The sequence below is a fragment of the Ammodytes marinus genome (genome assembly GCF_949987685.1).
Source record: "Ammodytes marinus genome assembly, chromosome: 13".
NCBI classification, from domain to species: domain Eukaryota; kingdom Metazoa; phylum Chordata; class Actinopteri; order Uranoscopiformes; family Ammodytidae; genus Ammodytes; species Ammodytes marinus.
In genome coordinates, this window is record NC_137217.1 from 30769241 (window position 1) to 30789823 (window position 20583).

General features: G+C 39.5%; 1 protein-coding gene across 1 annotated transcript in view; it reads left to right on the top strand.

Moving 5' to 3' along the window:
• vwde (von Willebrand factor D and EGF domains) overlaps positions 1–16906 on the top strand; it is a gene marked incomplete at both ends in the record, with an annotated part of 49081 nt that extends 32175 nt beyond the window's left edge. The window contains 13 exons of the mRNA XM_080039664.1: positions 789–884; positions 1432–1527; positions 2141–2236; positions 2796–2891; positions 3271–3366; positions 3669–3764; positions 4158–4253; positions 4558–4653; positions 5906–6003; positions 13905–13970; positions 14365–14451; positions 14573–14707; positions 16823–16906. Of these exons, the coding sequence (XP_079895790.1) occupies positions 789–884; positions 1432–1527; positions 2141–2236; positions 2796–2891; positions 3271–3366; positions 3669–3764; positions 4158–4253; positions 4558–4653; positions 5906–6003; positions 13905–13970; positions 14365–14451; positions 14573–14707; positions 16823–16906 (1238 nt within the window). The remainder of the gene's footprint in view (positions 1–788; positions 885–1431; positions 1528–2140; positions 2237–2795; positions 2892–3270; positions 3367–3668; positions 3765–4157; positions 4254–4557; positions 4654–5905; positions 6004–13904; positions 13971–14364; positions 14452–14572; positions 14708–16822) is intronic.
• Positions 16907–20583: the final 3677 nt, after the last annotated feature.

The following is a 20583-nucleotide window of genomic DNA, read 5'->3' on the forward strand; positions in this document are numbered from 1 at the left end:
CCCGCCTACGTACTTCCGCTCAATTTTCATTTCCCTTCAGTAGTCAGCCTGGGTCCGCGGTATATTAGTAGGTTTTCTCCAGCAGATTTTTACCGGTCCAACCAGCGAACAGACGGAGTGGCTCAGAACAATGACGTTGAGGTCGTGCGCCAGTTTCAGTTGTAGTCAGAAGCTGGATAGATAGTTGGATGGATGGATGGATGGTTGGATGGATGGGTGGATGGATGGATGGATATAGATAGATAGATAGATAGATAGATAGATAGATAGATAGATAAATAGATAGATAGATAGATAGATAGATAGATAGATAGATAGATAGATAGATAGATAGATAGATAGATAGATAGATAAAAGGTTTCCTTCTTGAGGAATGGTTTGATGTTATTAACAATATTTATGTGATTGAGAAATTTACATTCATTGTAAGACTTGACTTTGCGCCCTGGGTTGAATATATATCCACACACTTAGATGAACCATACTACAGCCCTGGAAAAAATTAAGAGCCAGGTCTGGATTTTTCTTAAATCTTCATCTATAACTTGGAAATGGAAATGCTCTAAATGCCAATATCTTTTATTGTGAATTTGGTAGAAATGTTATCAGTAGTTTATATTATAAAATCAAAATGTTCATTCTACTCAAACATATTCCTCTAAAGAGTAAAACAAGAGACACTGAACATTTGGAGTGGTCTCTTTATTTTTTCCAGAGCTTTATACTTACACATCACCTCCCCCAAGATAGGATTTTCTTCTTTGAATAACTTATTGATTTACTTTCAGCGTTGTGCAGGTATCAGTGTGGGAGGAACATGGAGTGCACTCTGCCCAACACCTGCACCTGTACAGAGGGCTACACCGGGTACAGCTGTCACATTGGTGAGGGGGGGATATCTCCATTTAAATGTTTGTGCTGGAAACAAGTTCATTATACAGGTGAAACTCATATTATTAGAATATCATGGAAAATTAATTGGAATTGAGGCAAGAATTCATTCGAAAGGGGCCCAAACCAAGTACTGAGTACATATGGATGATTATACTTTATAGAGGGCCGACATTTCTGTATTTAAAATCCCTTTTTTAGTGATTTAATGTAATATTCAAATTCAAATTGGGCTTTTCATAAACTGTTAGCCATATTAATCAAAATTATAACAAATAAAGGCTTGAAACATCTCACTTTGCATGTAATGAGTCTTTAGAATATATTATTTTCACCTTTTAAGTTGAATTACTGAAATAAATGAACTTTTGCACAATATTTAAATGTTTTGAGTTTCACCTGTATTATTATTTTATTTTTTTGTATTATTATTATTATCCTGAATTAACTTTTTTGGTGTAATTTTTACTCCGCCATGGCACATTTTGTCTAAACATTGTCACATTTAGCCCAGCGTCTGATTTCTTATCACCCTCTCAGCCGTGTGTCGACCGGACTGTAAGAACCAGGGGAAGTGTGTGAGACCCAATGTGTGTGACTGTCCCGCAGGCTACAGCGGGCCCACCTGTGAGGAAGGTAAACTGAGCTACATATTCACACCTGTCTTAAGAGCAATATACACAGAATATGTGTGTGTGTGTGTGTGTGTGTGTGTGTGTGTGTGTGTGTGTGTGTGTGTGTGTGTGTGTGTGTGTGTGCGCGCTGGGGGGATGCGCTCATGGTGTAGTGGCTAGAGCGTGGGTTCGAATCTGAGTTCTCTGCATGTCTTCCCCTTTTTGCCCAATTTCATCTCTGTCTCTCAAAACGGTCTAATAAAATGCAAAATGCCCAAAAAAATAATCATAATGTGTATATGCAAACGTAAAATGCTGTTTTATGTTTGTTGATGTTGTTTTTATATTGTATTAAAATATTATGATGCTCTTTTATTTTATTTTATGCGTGTTTCTTGTTCATGAATAGTTCGCTGAAGGCTTGTGTTAGTCGGGCATCATTTATTTCTAATCTCAATTAAAAACTCACTTTTATCATAAGGCCTTTTTACATTTTATTTACTATTTTTTTTGTATGTTGTTTAAATTCATTAATTTTTTTACTGGGATTTTAGGTTGCTCTTAAAAGGTGCTATACAAAGAACGTATTATTTTGTATTAATACTGATGATTATCCTTGTGTTGTTTACGTGTAGCGAGCTGCGAGCCGTCCTGTCAGCATGGAGGCACCTGTCTGGTTAGGAACCTGTGCACCTGCCCGTACGGATACGTGGGACCACGATGTGAAATCAGTGAGATCTTACTGTTGTGTTTATAGTCTAACTTACCCTGCGTTCCAGTCCCCATACTTCCCTACTATTTAGTATGCCAGAAAAAGATTTAGGATGTCCCAATACATGCATGTCAATTTTAGTATGCTGAAAATACATAAATGCCCCCACTAACTCCAATAGAATTTTGGAGTATTCGTCTTTATTCTTGAAATGTCTCGACTTGATGAAAAAAAATCTTCCTGATCTGATTTTTTTTTCTCTCCTGTGGCCCTAAAACTCTTCTGTACTTTAGTATGTAGTGTAGAAAAAAGAAAGAGTATGTGATTTGGAACACAGGGAGTGTCCAACTTATGTGTTTAAGTATAGTACTCTAGTCTGTCTGTCAGAAGCAGGAATACACTAATATAATATAATATAATATAATATAATATAATATAATATAATATAATATAATATAATATAATATAATATAATATAATATAATATAATATAATATAATATTATATAATATTATATAATATAATATAATATAATATAATATAATATAATATAATATAATATAATTTCTCTCTTCCAGTGGTGTGTAACAGACACTGTGAGAACGGAGGCGAGTGTGTTTCTCCTGATGTCTGCAAATGCGAACCAGGCTGGTACGGACCCACATGTAACTCAGGTAAACATATAAGACTTCTTTCCAAGTGTGTGTTTGTACACTTCAATTCAAACACAGATATCTAATATTGTGTTGAGCATATTGCTAAGTTGCACATCATTGGATCTTAAGGCATACCAATCTGATGCTGAATCTGAAGCTCGGGCTATTTTGCAAAGACGAAAGAGCAAAATATCAGTCTCTAGAAGTGCAAAGCTGGTAGAGACACACCCCAATAGACTTGCAGCTGTAATTGCAGCGATTTGTGGTTCTACAAAGTATTGACTCAGGGGGGCTGAATACTTTAGCACGCCACACTTTTCAGTTTTTTATTTGTAAAAAAAAAAATTGCAAATATGTGGAATCTTAGTCTTAATTGGTCTTGTCCTGCCTTCCACAGCGTTCTGTAACCCCGTGTGTCTGAATGGAGGAACCTGCATGAAGACAAACGTCTGTGCCTGTCCCAGTGGCTTCTATGGCTCACAGTGTCAGATCGGTAAGGCCAGAAGTATAATGTTAATCGGTTATCTGTCCATCTGTACCTATGACGTCTTTCCTTCCGTCCGTCTGGGCCATTTCTTTTGAGCACAATATGTTAAGACACTGAACCCCACATTGCTCCCGATGGTTCAGAGAGCGCCTTGCATGGCAGCTACTGCCATCGGTGTTTGAGTGAGTGTGTGAATGGGTGAATGTGGTAAGATATGTAAAGCGCTTTGGGGCTGAGAAAATCGGCTAGAAAGCGCTTCATAAGTCAAGTCCATTTACCATTTTCCCATGATGCTTTGTGTGTTCCAGCGCTGTGCAGTCCCCCGTGTAAGAACGGAGGCCAGTGTAGGAGGAACAACGTGTGCTCCTGTCCCGAAGGATACACGGGGAAACGGTGTCAGAAGAGTGAGTCAAATCACACACTATTTTTGGGCATTTTTTCAGCTTTATTAGACAGTACAGAGTTGAAATGGGGAGACAGAGAGGGTTTTGAACATTTGAACCCACGACCACTGCAACGAAGGCCGGAGCCGATATTGTACGCGCCACTGGCAGCTAGGAGTTCAAAACTCGATTGACAGGGCGCTCCGGTGGCGTAGTGGATAGAGCGCGTACCATATTGGCTCCGGCCTTCGTTGCAGTGGTCGCGGGTTCGAATCCGACCCGGGGACCTTTACTGCAGGTCATCCCCCCTCTCTCTCTCTCTGTCTCCTCCTTTCAACTCTGTACTGTCAAATAAAAAAAACACACACGATTGACAGACACTGTAGATGTTAATATTAATCTGATGTGTTCCAGGTGTGTGTGAGCCGATGTGCATGAACAAAGGGAAGTGTGTGGGACCCAACACCTGCTCCTGTGCGTCCGGATGGAGAGGGAAGAGGTGTAACATACGTGAGTCTCTTCTCTCTTGTGTTTTACATATACGCAAATGGTATGATTTCTTATTATAATGCTTAGGTTAGCTTTTATTTGCCATGGCTTCATATTAAATGTCAGAAATAGCCATTACAGACAGACAGACAGAGACACACACACACACACACACACACACACACACACACACACACACACACAGACAGACAGACAGACAGACAGACAGACACACAGACATACAGACAGACACACAGATAGACAGACACACAGATAGACAGACACACAGACTGTGTTCATGCCTCCCTCTCTGTTCTCCCTGCAGCTGTCTGTTTGCAAAAGTGTAAAAATGGCGGCGAATGTTTGGGACCGAACACCTGCCACTGTTCCACCGGCTGGGAAGGAATGCAGTGTCAGACACGTGAGTTCTTTCATGATCAAACAATGCAGCAACATACAGACTGAAGTCCGGATAGACAGCGCGGAACAATGGTTCAATCGTTGTCAGGATCATATTTGTCAGGATATGTTGTACTTTTAGTCTTGTTTATTTATTCTTTTAAAAAGCACTGAACAAGATCGGCATCTTAAAGGTGAAGTAAGCTATTTATTCATGTTAATATAAGTGTTTATTAAGCCGATCTCTCAGTCAGCTACTCTGCATGTAATCGGCAAATAAACTTTTTGGGGATCCCGAAATTGATATCCAATCAGAAGAGAGAACGCTACAAACGGGCATGTCTCACTGCCGGTGCACGCCAGAGCAACAGATGGGTGAATGTGTATGTGCCTACAATGGCGGAACAGGTAAAAATCCTTCCCAATGTCTGTTTTGATGGTTTTTATCATGTTTCATCACACTTATGGATCTGAGATGATGCTAGATAACTTTCTGCTTGAAGACCGCAGTGCATTAATGTGGTGACGTAGGGACGAGCGAGGGGACTGCTAACTGCAGTAACTGACAGGAAGTTAGCTAAAAGAACCATTCCGCTAAAGCCCCTATCTCACTGGGCTGCGACAGTGTGCGACAAGTTGGAGACACAAAATTGCGACAAAATGTGCAAATTAGCGACAATTTTCACTTGCAGTCTCACTGAGTTGGTTCCTCACGACACGTGTGCGAATGTCCTGCCCAACACTTGCCAGGAGGTCGCATTTATGTCTCGCGAACGTCTCACGACAGTCTCATTTTTGTCTCAAATCAGTCGCAATTTAGTTTCATATGTCGCCAACCCCTCGCAAAGTTGTCTCACATTGCTCGCACTTTCTGACTCGCGGAGACTAAATTGAGAAGGGTTTGCGATGCGTTTGAGACACATGCGACCACTCTGAGACTATTTTGAGACAGATTTGTCGCACTTTTTTTGAACATGTTCAAAATTCATGCGACAGGACTGCGCGGCTCTGCGACTCATGCGAGGAAATTGAGACCTCCGCGAATGTTTGGAGACAGTTTAGAGACTCGTTTGCGAATGAAGTCTCCAACTTGTCGCAAACAGTCGCAGCCCAGTGAGATAGGGGCTTTACAGCTCCTTTAAGGTCATTGTGTAAATACACTGAATTTAACCCAATGACAAATAAAGCTTCTATTCTGTTGTCAGGATGAAAAGACAAATGTATTTTATCAGACTATATTTGTTTGATTGTGTTTATGTTTGTTCCCTGGTCAGCGGTGTGTAAGCAGCGGTGTGTGAACGGGGGAAGGTGTGTCCTGCCTGACTACTGCCACTGTCGGAAAGGCTTCAAGGGCCGAACCTGCGCTAACAAGGTCAGGACTGGGGTCACACTTAATACACAGTACATGTAGCTCAGAGGAGAAAGTAGAAAGCAGTACAAAAAAATCCATGGTTAAAGGCTGTACTTCCTCTAAAGCGCTCACAAATGCAGCTTCTTAGATGTTCAAAGGTGCTGGCAGGAACTTTTAATATGTCTGAAACAATATCATTGTTCCTCTGATGATCATAAATTACATGTAACAGCAAACGAGACCATCAGTGCAAAGAATGATATTTTTATATAGTTTTTCTTAAAGGTGCAGTGTGTAATATGACATCATCAAGAAAGTTCTAAAAAGTTCTAGAATGCAACACTCCCTGGGTAACCCCACCCCTTTCGAATAATAACAGAAGCTACAGTGGCCTTCAAGGACAAGAACAATTCTAAATTTTAAACAATGCACCTGATGACATTCCAACTATGACACTTTCAAGATGGCGGCACTAGGCCTTGGTCCAAAATATGCAGAAATATGGACATATATGAGACCCTTTCTAAGGGAAAAAATAATAATTCAAAAAAAAAAATCAGCTTTTATGCACTAAATTAAATGTACTTATGGATATTATAATTACTTTCTACAAAATCTGCTAGGAAATAAAACCCAAAATTCTACACACTGCAGCTTTAATGACTTTGATCACCAAGGAACGTGAGATGGCGTTCCTGAAAGTTTAACCTCTAAATTTAAAAATGGTTTTCATCATGAAGACGACTGAATATTTCTTCCTCCAGTTGGTTGGGAGAGTCTGTTCGGACTCTGGAAATACTACTTATGAATTAAAGGCCTACTTCACCGGTTTGAATATGAAGGTTGAAAAAATTGAAATCGGTTCATCCTAGCCTGAGAAAAGGCAGAAAGAATTTTTTTTGCACATTTATACTACATAGGATCTCAGAATTCAATACACCTTCATATTCAAACCGGTGAAGTAGGCCTTTAAGTGATGTTAAACAACCCCTGGGTATTTAGTTTTTTATTATTGTGTAAAATGTGCTTGGCTACAGAGATAATACAGAAGCACTAAGAACTAAAATGCCCTCATGATAGTGTAAAACGATTAGGATACATTAGAAACTTTGAACTTAGAAATGTATTAATGAATGATGTGTTTGTTCCCTCACAGGCATCGCACGCATGATGGAAAAGAAATGAGAAATGGGACGAAAAAAGGCTACAAAAATGCACAAAGCAAAGACGATGCATCGTAAATTGCTGTGTGTGTGTGTGTGTGTGTGTGTGTGTGTGTGTGTGTGTGTGTGTGTGTGTGTGTGTGTGTGTGTGTGTGTGTGTGTGTGTGTGTGTGTGTGTGAGTGTTTCTATCTGTGTGTGTGTGTGTGTGTGAGTGTTTCTATCTGTGTGTGTGTGTGTGTGTGTGTGTGTGTGTGTGTGTGTGTGTGTGAGTGTTTCTATCCGTGTGTGTGTGAGTGTTTCTATCTGTGTGTGTGTGTGTGTGTGTGTGTGTGTGTGTGTGTGTGTGTGTGTGTGTGTGAGTTTCTATCCGTGTGTGTGTGTGTGTGTGTGTGTGTGTGTGTGTGTTTCTATCTGTGTGTGAGTGTTTCTATCTGTCTGTGTGTGTGTGTGTGTGTGTGTGTGTGTGTGTGTGTGTGTGTGTGTGTGAGTTTCTATCTGTGTGTGTGTGTGTGTGTGTGTGTGTGTTTCTGTGTGTGTGTGTGTGTGTGTGTGAGTGTGTGTGTGTGTGTGTGTGTGTGAGTGTTTCTATCTGTGTGTGTGTGTGTGTGTGTGTGTGTGTGTGTGTGTGTGAGTGTTTCTGTGTGTGTGTGTGTGTGTGTGTGTGTGTGTGTGTGTGTGTGTGTGTGTGAGTGTTTCTATCTGTGTGTGTGTGTGTGTGTGTGTGTGTGTGTGTGTGTGTGTGTGTGTGTGTGTGTGTGTGTGTGTGTGTGTGAGTGTTTCTGTGTGTGTGGGTGTGTGTGTGTGTGTGTGAGTGTTTCTATCTGTGTGTGTGTGTGTGTGTGAGTGAGTGTTTCTGTGTGTGTGTGTGTGTGTGTGTGTGTGTGTGTGAGTGTTTGTTTCTATGTGTGTGTGTGTGAGTGTTTCTATCTGTGTGTGTGTGTGTGTGTGTGAGTGTTTCTGTGTGTGTGTGTGTGTGTGGATCTTGGCTTGAATGTGCGGCCCTGTGCACATTTGAAGGCGAACCGAGGGACTTGATGTATTGCACTTGTGTTTTGGTCTCTGTATATCACTACCTCAAGGCTCAAAGTGGCGCACATCTGTTGAAGGCATCTTATACTTTATACAGTGTGTGTGTGTGTGTGTGTGTGTGTATAGGTGTATGCGTGTGTGTGTGTGTGTGTGTGTGCGTGTGTGTGTGTGTGTGCTACTGCAGAGTATTATGCAACATAAGTAAATGACTATATGAATCAGTTTCAGTGATGATTGATTCACAAAATACATGTTATTGCCAGTAAGCTTTCTTATAGTTTTAACACATTTTAACCAAAGTATAGCCTGGTTTAACTTCAACAAAACGTATGTGCACTGTTTGTTTTCTAAAAAATAATTCAATATGCTTACTAATCATGCTGAATTTAGATGGTACACAGTGGTAACTTGTAATAGACTGAATACATTGATATGAATATGTTGTATTTTAACAGAAATTCCATATCTGTTTGTCTGTATTGCTTTCTTTAATATATTGTATGATTTGCCCCCTTTAACTTATGTACTGCAACTATCCATTTACACGGATGCTAAACATTATGCATTGAAGAAATGTTATACAGCTCTGGAAAAAATGAAGAGACCACTCCAAATGTTCAGTGTCTCTCGTTTTTACTATTTATAGGCAAATGTTTGAGTAGAATGAACATTTTGGTTTTTATAATAGAAACTATTGACAACATTTCTGAAAAATTCAAATACATTTTATGTCATTAAGATCATTTTCAATAAGTTAGGTAGAGATAAAGATTGAAGAAAAATCCAGATTGGTCTCTTAATTTTTTCCAGAGCTGTATATATATATATATATATTTATATATAGGGCTTGTTTTCTAATAATTACGCTGTGGTACAAGTTACATGTGACAAGACAATAAAGAAAAGGTGCTATTTCTACGCTTTTGTTTTGTTAAATGATTTTTAGTAATTCATTCCATTCCATTGTTTTTATCCATTTAATGACACACATTCCAGTATGTTACAGTACGTAGATTATTTATACAGTCAAATGAGAACATTTTACAGGTTCAAGGTTTCTTAAAAAAGAATTGCATATCATATGGTATACATTTTTTTTTTTAAACGTAAAAACTACCAAAATAAAATTCCCTTATTTGGCTTAAAAGACCTTCGACACTTTGCAGCGCAGCCTGTGTTCTCCACAGCACCGCGGAGCTGAACACAGTCTCTCCTTCCTCCAGAACATTTTCATGAATATAACTGTCCAATTATTTCAAAGCAGATGATAAAGTTACGTTTATAAAAAGCGGAGATGACACCTGTTACTCTCAGTTAGTAATGAGTAGACTCCAGGTGAGCATGCAAGGTGCTCTCCGCTTGGAAAGAAAAGTAAAGAAGAAGCAAGGCTTACTTCAGGCACATTCGCTCCGAGCCAACAGCAGTTAAGAAGCCTTCAATTGGGAATATGGGGATAAGATTCAAAAACCGACCGGTGTAACGTTCCGTTACTGAGGAATTGGTCGCGGTAATTATTCACGGAGCATTACGCGGTTGGATATACAACTATCTGCTTTGGTGAGTTATTTATATGTATTTAAATTGTAGGACAATCATTTTATATTATTTGCTGCCCTTCTTATTTTAAATGGTGACTTAGGCTATTTTTTTTGTTACAAAACACAGTCCATGCTTATTTTCTCTTTTTTTCTCCCCACCGCCAACCAACGCAGACCTACTCGATCGGTTTAAATTGTGGCCTGTCTATTTAATTACTTTCAGTGAGGAAAATGTGTTTTAAACTTGTGGAAAAAAATCCTTGATATCATATGGCAACTGTGACTGTTTGACATAAGCATTGAGCGCTTTATTGCTGTGAACCGCAGTTCTGCAGACAGATGCGTTGCGTTCTAAAAATTGAAAAAAGTTTAACGAGATTGATCCTCGAGGAATGCAAGCGATCACACGAGTAGTGAAAACACTCGTGCCCATCCCTAGTAGCTACTATTGCACTAAATGATAAAACTTGAATACATTATGCAAATATGCAACTTGTTTGTTGAAATGTTAATAAATGGGAGCTTCCTCAAGCAGCCATCTCTTTCCCGACAATCCCCTCTGTGCACGAACTCTTACATATGGTAATTAAACATTATAACACCTGCGGCTTATAGTCCAGTGCGGCTTATAGTGCGGAAAATACGGTAGTTTTGGAAAAAAATACTTTAACAAACGTGCCTTCTTACTGTAAGGGGGCTCGCCTCTCCACAGATCTGACCTGTTGATTACATCTACGCATGTAAACAACATTTTGATTGAATTGGGTTGTTAATGTTGTCCGCCTGGCACTTTGTAAAAGTAACAGAAAAATGTCAAGATTTAAAAAGGCTAATCATCTGGAGTATTTCAACTTGTATTTAGTCAAAGTTAATATAACCATTACATGTAGATTTGTTTGTTTATGTTGGAGAAAAAAAATGTATCCAATTGTTTATTGACGATGGCTGTTCAATAAATTCCCCATAAGTGATATTTTCCTCTCTTGTCTTTTCTCAAAATTTATTTTTTGCATGTTTTGCTGTAGGAGTATTATCATTTTGCAGGTTTATAAGTAGATTTTACATTAAAACTTGATTATTAAAACTAATTAAAAATAAAAATACAGCATATTATAAATAGATTTTATGTATAATATACAGAACAGCACCATTTAAAATGCAAAGTTTTCTGTTGTTCTACCAGTTTAAATTAGTTTTTTTTATGATATTTCCCTGTTAAATTGACCATTTATTACATGTAAAAACTACAGGAAATAGTCTTTTTATATACAACACCGTAATGCGAAATTAACAAAACAAAGCGTTTTTAAATGTGATTCAGCCGTGATTTAATTCACTGTAAATCAATTTACATATTTCGTTGGTTAAGTTATCTACTGTGCTGCTGTATTTTTTACAGGAATTATCTGGTAATCACAGCTGCCAGTGATTCCCTGTAAAAGAAATATATATTTTTTTTTACAATTATTTAACAGATCAACAGATCTCTACAGAATAATCAGTCCACACAGAGACATTGCTCTTCTTTAGGATTCACTAAAGCAAACTAAAAGTTTTTTTCACAATTTGCACGTTTTCTATGCTACTAGTTTCTGACTGCACCAAAAATTGCACTTTTTTGTATTTCTGCACATGACATTAAATCATTTGAAATCTTTTGGTGGTATTGTTGAAATAAATAACACTTAAAAAACAACATCAACAACAAATTCTTCACACACAAATGAAAAAAAGGCGGTTCTCTACATGAATAACCAAACCAACCTACCCTCAAAACTATAAAGTTGGCCTATGTTTGGTTGCAACATTTAGGCTTAGTTCATTCTGCTCTCATCACTGCAAAAGCACTGAAATCATTACAAAAAAAGTTCTTAATCTTTGAACTCAAATCTGTCCCTTCAGTTATTTCCAACTTCTTTGTGCCTTTTTAGGTCTATTTTTATTATTTATTTTTATAAACAATACAGAAAGCAGGACCTTGGTGATTACAATAGTTAAAACAGGATGATGCTGCTCGTCAGCTTCATTGTGGTAGGACCCGGCTGGTTGGTCGATTAGCCAGGTTTCTGAAAAACTGGTCAGACCTGGCTGGCCGTGTCAACCTGAAGACTTATGTCAACGCCTTTAGAAGTTATAGTCCCCAAAGGGAAATTCTTTTTCACAAAAATGTTCTTTATGGGGAGAGATAATTTAAAGTTTGTAGACTCAGAACAATGACAGAGTAACTAGCCTGTCCTCTTTATAAGAATGTAGAAGAACTACAAAAGGTACCCAACCTGTTTTTTCATGGGGTCCAAATACTTTTCACAACCACACCCAGACACAAGTAGCAGGTACATGTGGAACGACTCAGGAAATATAATCCAGACAAAACTGTTTAATATCAAAACCCAATCTTGTCACCATTTGGCACACAAAGGGTTTATAGGATGGATTATGTTTGAAACAGTTACACTCTGCTGTGCTCAATCTGAAACATTTAGAACATTCCTGCTTTTCTGCTGCTTTTTAAATGGCCTTAAGCGGAGGATAAAACAAAAGCCATAAATAAAAATTACTTCAGATTTTATTTTACAGAAGTAATATTCAACTCTTCATTTAATAATGAAGAGTTGAATATGTAAACACCCAACTCTGAATAGATATGGACATAAATATCTAAAAATCTAAAAATAAAGGTTATCTAGGTAGGTTCTTGGCTTCCAAAGACCATGGGCCCCCCAAGTGGCTGGGCCCTAGAAAGCTTTCACACTTTCTACCCCTTATGGGCGGCCCTGTGTGTGTGTGTGTGTGTGTGTGTGTGTGTGTGTGTGTGTGTGTGTGTGTGTGTGTGTGTGTGTGTGTGTGTGTGTGTGTGTGTGTGAACCCTTTGCTGGTGGACTGATGACTGTACCGTCCTTGACTGAACCAAAGACCCTGAACTGTTTTCCTTCCTCTGTTTGAGCCTGAAATATAAATATGCATGTAATCATAATTCAGTTGCTACAGGGTTAGGTGTGTGTGTGTGTGTGTGTGTGTGTGTGTGTGTGTGTGTGTGTGTGTGTGTGTGTGTGTGTGTGTGTGTGTGTGTCTATGCTTGTATAGGTAATGTCAGTTTCCCCTGCTAGTGTTTAAACACACAGATCCACTTCCTATTCCCTTTTTTATTAATTTAATGTATGCTAAAGGCAATTGAGCATTGGCAATAGCACGGCCATTAATTAGCCAAAAGTGAAACAGTTCGCTCATGGTGTGTAAAGGCATTTTGCCCGATTATTTTTGATTTTATCAAGACAAAAGGGGCTTGATACAAAATATTAAAAACTGAAATTTGAACCCACTTCATAACCTTTAAGAGGGGGTCCCTGTTTGGGAAGGGAAGTTACAACACTACACAATTCTTGCTTGAGGATAATGCATATGTGACACTGTGTATTAAAAGACAGATGATTATTTGTCCCCCATGTTAAAGCTAAAGTCAACAAGCTAAACGCAGGTTAACTATGGTGTCTTATAATATACCACAAGGTTTTGAATAGGTTATATTGTTCTGGTAGCACACACACACACACACACACACACACACACACACACACACACACACACACACACACAGTAGTACATACACATGTACTATAGCCTGTGGGTTTGATTCTAAACTGTTCTTATTATTGCTTGCGCTATGTCTGCTTTCTTAAATTAGATTAGTTCATGGTTATTGACTTATGTGTATCGTTTTAATCGAGAGAGAGAGAGATAGATAGAGAGAGAGAGAGAGAGAGAGGGAGAGAGAGAGATAGAGAGAGAGAGAGAGAGATAGATAGAGAGAGAGAGAGGGAGAGAGAGAGATAGATAGAGAGAGAGAGAGAGAGATAGAGAGAGAGAAAGAGAGAGAGAGAGAGGGAGAGAGAGAGAGAGAGAGAGGAGATCAGCCAGCACAGGTGTTTGCCATTACACTGATCACCTGCTTGAAGCCTGTTAATCAGGAGGTGCCAGAGGGCTGTCACACTTTCTCTCCCTAACACTCTAAACAGGTCAGTCGGCTCTGCATTCTAGGACAGAGCAATAAAGTATATAAAGAAGCATCTTCCTCTCCCGACACACACACCTGTCGGACGTCACCACAGCAAAGGTAACAATGAACTGCTTTACTAGATACAAGTCAAAGTTTCACCATGAGTCACTTGTTAATTGTAATGTGTTTTCCTACAGATGGCATCAGGTTCCCACTTGTCTTTCTTCCTCTGTCTGACCAGCGCACTGCTGATTTCAGGAACTGTGAGTGACATTTAAATCCCCTTTAAGCAATACACAGCTGTATAACATGTTTGCTCATAACTACCTGAAGACCTGTGAGCCTGCCTGCGTCTGTTTGAATATGATAACAACATTAAAGGCCTACTTCACCGGTTGGAATATGAAGGTGTATTGAACTCGGAGATCCTATGAAGTATAAATGTGCAAAAAAAAATTGAAATCGGATCATCCTAGCCTGAGAAAAGGCAGAAAGAGTGTTTTATGGTCTCACTGTCTAACCATACATTTCTCTTTCTGTGACATCACATCACCTTCATATTCCAACCGGTGAAGTAGGCCTTTAATGAAGGGTTGTGTTTGATGCTTTATCAGCTGCTTCACAAACTCCACAGTGACACCTTTGTTATGTGTGCAGGTTGCTTCCTGTCCTAGTGGCTGGAAGGAACTTGGATCTCGCTGTATCCATGTGCGTTCCACTCCAACGACCTTCGACGATGCAGAGGTTTGTAGTTTATAAAAAATAAGCAAATAAAACGTTGGTGTACTCAGCATATCCGGGTTCACAATGTGGCTCAATGGGCAAATAGACTATAATCCATCTGTGTTTCTGTCTCCCTCTTCAGAACATCTGCAAAGTTCTTGATGGGCATTTGGTCTCCATACACAGTCGAGGCGAGAACAATATCATTAGGGATCTGATCAAGCAAACCCTTGGCTCGGATGAACAGACCTGGATTGGGTTAACTGATGCACAAGAGGTGAGATATGTTTTAGTAGACTTAAGAAATTAATGTCCTCTCAGAATCATATCTCCTCATTTTATTCAACTTTGGCATTTCAGTGAAATTTGAAAAAGTAGAACTGTTTTTCAGTTTAAGCAATGGCATATGGTCCCAGAGGTTTTATTGTAGTGCACACAGACATTTCAAATCAAATAGACTTGAAGGGCGTGGCCTCTCAAACTTTGTTCTTTTGGGGCTGAATAACAGCGCCACCATGTGGTGGACTGCAGAAATAGCACATGCATGATAGTAATTTCAGTAGACAGTCAGCTTTTACTTACTGATTGAAACCAATAATGTGTTTTTTCAAATGGGAAACCTGGAAGCCCATATCCAAATTGTAATCCAATGCCTTTGTTATTGATGGTACTGTTATCACGGAACTGAATGATTGTGTTAGTAACTCAGTATTTCTTCCAGAAGGGACAGTGGAGGTGGACTGATGGCTCCAGCACTGACTTCTTGTACTGGTCTTCTGGTCAGCCTGACAACTGGGGTGGAAATCAAGACTGTGCATTGATTATCTACAATGGTGAATATTATTTCTTGACTTCCTGAGAGTATTTTTTTAAGATATTTTTTTTTGTCTTTTTTTTTTATGCTTTATTGATAGTGTAGAGACAAAGTTGAAATGGGGCAGAGAGGGGAGTGACGTGCAGAGAACGACCGCGGGCTGGAATCGAACCCGGGTCTCAAGCAGTCGTTTAATATAAAAATCTAATCCCTTCAATGTCATATCGCTGGTCCGCATCATAGACGGCATATAAAACACTTGTAGGCTTACCTTCAACTGTCTTTGGGTTAAAAAAAAAACTCCTTCAACTCAGTATCCGTCTAGTCCAAAAAAAAAAACAGTCAGCTGCTGCTGCAGACGTTGTGCAGATGGGCTCGGTGGGTAACACACAACCGGACGGTGTAGAAAGTCCCGTCAGTTAAAAATAGTAATTCCATTTTCAAATCCATGTTAAAATCGGCAGGATAATAGCCAATTAGCTTAAAAAAAGTTGCCAACGGTGCCAAATGTGATGTGTTCAGGTCGGCTCGGTAATATGAAGGCAAAGGTCTATAAAAGGTCATCATGGTGTGTTCAAATGCAACACAAAAAATAAGAATTTTGTTTTTGGCAAGAAACACGTGTTTATTCAGCAATATAAAATAGTTTGTAAAGTTATCTTTCAACAAAATAATAGAAAAGTATCGCTAAAGACTCGGATCGATAAGGAGGCTCCAAATTGGTAACGATATCAATAAAAATTAACGATCCCCATCCCTACGTGTGTGGGCTAATAAAAGAAGAGACATAAAAAGGTGAGAGTAGCATAAAGCAGTGGTTACTCATGTTCGTCAGATGATTTTTTTTTCTTTTTACTCACGTCGGCTGTTCTGCTGCCTTTACACACAGCGGTGGAGACGAACCCAAAACAACACACAGCAAGACTCGGCGGTCCGGTGATAAGGAAACAGTAGCCTACACATACGTTTTACCTGAAACTTTATAAAGACACACTTAAAATAACGATCTACGTATGGTCTGATGACGGGCCGTTATACTAATAATAAACGGCGCGCTGCACATTAGAACAGCGTGTACATTAACAGCGTGGTCATTGTTTAGAAGATTGTTAAGGCTGAAGGGCTCCTAAAGCGTTTACATTGTGCTTGATTTTCTTTCTCGCTGTTTGTTAATAGACTGATCATCCTTGCATGTTATTTGAGACTGTCCCCCTCGATCTATTATGTCCATGCGCACAACGTAGGCTACATAGACAAACAATAGCTTAAGGATTGTCGTTGGTCTAATGTGGAAGTGGAATGAAATCGATGCAAATTGCCAGATGAAAATATTCACAAACAGTCGTGTAGACTACGCTCCAAATCGTAGGCCTAATCGGTGACGTAGGCAAGGAGCAATCGTGCCCAGGCCACGAGCAGTGTGAGCACAGGCCAGAGTGGGGAGGGGGGTGCAATCATGCTGGAGCACGGAACAGGGCAACTTACCTAGTGTGAATGCGCCCTTAGACAAGTCATGCACAGTTTTTTTTTTTTTTTTGTTTTTTTTTTAAATCTTGAGTGGTTCTTTTCTTTCTACAGGGCGGCAGTGGGATGATCTCAGGTGTGTGGCAAAGAGACCGTTTGTCTGTGCCAGGAATCCCTGAGGCCTCAGGCTGTACGTGATGTCACTTCCTCTACGATGACATCACAGTCTCTTCAATACGTTGATATAAACAAACTGCTTCTGATGATTCCAATTCTCAATCCTCAGTAAAAACAAATGTAACGGTTTGGATACACTTTACAATAAGGGCACATTCATTGAGCATTAACTAACTGTTAATAACTGCTTAATGATCATTAATTAAGCATTATTCTTCAATGGATGTTTAAATGTTTCTCTTAATTCCATGTCATCCATTCATTTACAACTCAATCAATGCAAAATAAAAAAATAACCTGAAAGCTTATTGTGTTTCTGTTATGAAATCCTCCTTTTACCAGAAGAAACCTGAACAAACGTTTAAAGAGTGGAAGGTTGTAATGTGTCTAACTACATTAACTGAAGTACCATTGTTAAGTACACATTAATTTATTGAAGTTTTTGTTCCACATTTATCTCAACTTACGAGGTGGAGTCGGTGATTCTGGAGAAGGCGTATTGTATAAATCAGTGAATATCTCCTCATGATCCACTACCTGTCTGTACTGTGTGTGAGCTGAAAAACATCTGGTGTCTATTCACATTTTAGACTCTATAATCCAGGACTGGAGCCTAAAATGCAACACCTTACCTCATCATCAATAATAATAATAATGGCAAATAATAATTATATATGAATGTTTTATCATATTTTATGGCCAGGCTTCAAATGCAAAAAGGCAATGCAGACTATCCTGTCCTGTGTGTGGCTCCACACCAGTGACATGTAGCTAAACTGATGATCCGGGCAATGAAAGGGTTAAAAGTTGACTGTTTATTTTATCATCAATCTTTCCCAGACACTATCTAAAACTGAAATTAAATACAGGGGGGAAAAGGTCCTTAATAGATGTAAAAAGGGTCTAGAAATATTACATTACATTACATTTAGCTGAAGCTTTTATCCAAAGATACTTCCATTAAGTGCATTTAACCCTGAAGGCACTCCCTTTGAGTGGCCTTGTGTCTGAATTGTGCTATATAAATAAACTTGCCTTGCCTTACAAACTCAGAACAACAGGAATCACGTCAATACTAACTTCAAATCAACCAAACTACAAAATGCCACATGTACAGTTGTGTTCAAAATAATAGCAGTGTGTTTAAAAAAATTTAGTAAAGATCAAAATCCTTATCATAGCTTTTATTTCCAAACACGCAAATGCATTGGGGACATTGCCCATTCTATTCCAACTCCAAAACAAATTCTTCACCTTTACAGAAAGTGAAGAAAAAGGAATATTAGACTGTTCAAAAAAAATAGCAGTGTCTGCATTTTTCTTTACAACTCAAACATTTACTGTATCAACTGAAAAATGCATGAAGATTTAGCTTTCCTGTGAATCACTGAACTAATATTTAGTTGTATAACCTCTGTTTCTGAGAACTGCTTCACATCTGTGGTTGCGTTCCGGATCGCATACTCTTTCTTTTTTCTATTCTACATACTACATCCGACGATAAAAATAATCTAGTTAGTATCAAATAAGTACGTACATGCATTTCGACGTATTCCCTGCTGACCGTCTGGGGTGGCTATGCAGAGCACTAAACACTATGGCAGCCGGTCGAGCCGAACTTGTTCAAATTTCCGGGTAGTTTCTGTCACGCTCGGGTAGTCTCTGTCATGTTTCCATGTATGGTAATGCTGCTCAGGCAAGCTCCGGCTGCATGCCCCCACCTTCCTGAAAATCTCCCGCTGCTGGAAGGAAGGTAACCAATCACAACGGAGTGGGGTTTGCGGGAGGGGGGGGGGGGGGGCGGAGAAGCTCAAAGCAGTGTGTAGAGAGAGACTGCTGTGCTCGCTAGGCTAAGAGGAAGAGTGTCCCGAAAATCTACATAGTTTTTTGTGATGTGATTCGTGTCAGGTTGCTCTATAGCAGTTTTTAACAAGAAATTAAGACCAGAAAAGTAGTATAATAGGATCTCTTTAAAAACTGCTTTCTTGATCTTTCTAGTACAGAAAATAATAGAATGCTCGCTCAGCCCATAATTTATAACCCCACTCTCTGCTATCCTAGACTTATCTGAAACTAGAACGAGGTCAATGGTGGTTTGGGTAGGGGAACACACACGTGTTGGTTCATTAATCAGCTGATGTAAACAAAAGGAACGACAAAAGTTCATCAGTGCTTTATGCCCGGAAACATCCCGTTTCTGAATATCAGCAGGGGCGGGCCGTCCATTGAGGCAAACCAGGCAATTGCCTGGAGCCCCGGGGCCCCATAAGCCCCTTTGGGGCCCCCAAAATGCCCTCTTTATATTTTGCCCCATATCTATTGTTTTTTATAAAAAAATCTCTTCACAATAGTATCATCGGGATGTCTAATTACTCGCGTTTTGACGGCCTTTCTGCCAACCGTGCACCCCCCTTCAGTCTGCACTACATGGACTATTCCATTACACATTACGCTCATGACGCTGCACGTTCATGCGTAAATCCAAAAAAGTAAATCTCTTCTAAAAAATCATAAAAATGGGTTTGATCAGGCGGTCTGTAACATGCACCGATAAGTATAGGCTTACTCTTAGGTAGCAAAATATCTAACCACACCGCTTCAATCTGATCGCTATACAAGTCCGTTCTGTGATTAAAGCCAATGTCCGATCTCACATAAATGCACACTCCACCGCCCTTACGGTTGCGATCTCTCCTGATTATCAAATAGTTCTCTAATTCAACTTCCGCATCCTCAACGGAGTCGTCCAGCCATGTTTCAGTCAAACAAAAGATTCCCACCTTTCCGCTTTTGCTAAGGTGTCGGATCTCGGTGATTTTCGGTAGAAGGCTTCTCACGTTGAGATGAAGCAGGTGTAGTCCTCTCGCAGACAGGGAAGAATCCACGCTCGGCGTCTCTTTGCCGGCGCTCTCCATTTCCTCCACGAGTGACTGCCCAAGGGGGGCCCGACAATCCAACCTGGCCTGCTCAGTATCACGCTGCCCGAGGATCGCATCTCCCAGCGTCGGATCCCCGCTGCGTCTCCCGGCATCTCCACATGCGCTCCCACTTCCTTCAGCGAAAATGGACAGAAGTTGGTTCCCATTGTTTGGATGACCAGTGCAAACCATCGCACCTTTTTCCGATCGTATCTCTGCGTCCAAACTCCGGCATCGGACCCGGGCATTGATGTGTATATATATTTATATATATATAGGGCTTGTTTTTCTAATAATTACGCTGTGGTACAAGTTACATGTGACAAAATAATAAAGAAAAGGTGCTGTTTCTACGCTTTTGTTTTGTTAAATGATTTTTAGTAATTCATTCCATTCCATTTTTTTTTATCCATTTAATGACCCACATTCCAGTATGTTACAGTACGTAGATTATTTATACAGTCAAATTAGAACATTTTACAGGTTCAAGGTTTCTTAAAAAAGAATTGCATATCATATGGTATAAAGAAATTTAAAAAAAAACTTAAAAACTACCAAAATAAAATTCCCTTATTTGGCTTAAATGACCTTTAACACTAGCCTGCTCCTACCAGTCCATCGTACTTCATTTCATTTGTAAAGAAGGTCTGGAATCACTCAATTGACAAATGTTAACTCACTTGAAGGTGGGTGTCTGTTGAAGTTTTAAAACTATTGGATCTGCCCAGTGCCCCTCTGGATCTGCCAACCAACCATGTCATGCGCCGGCTTCTGAGCCAC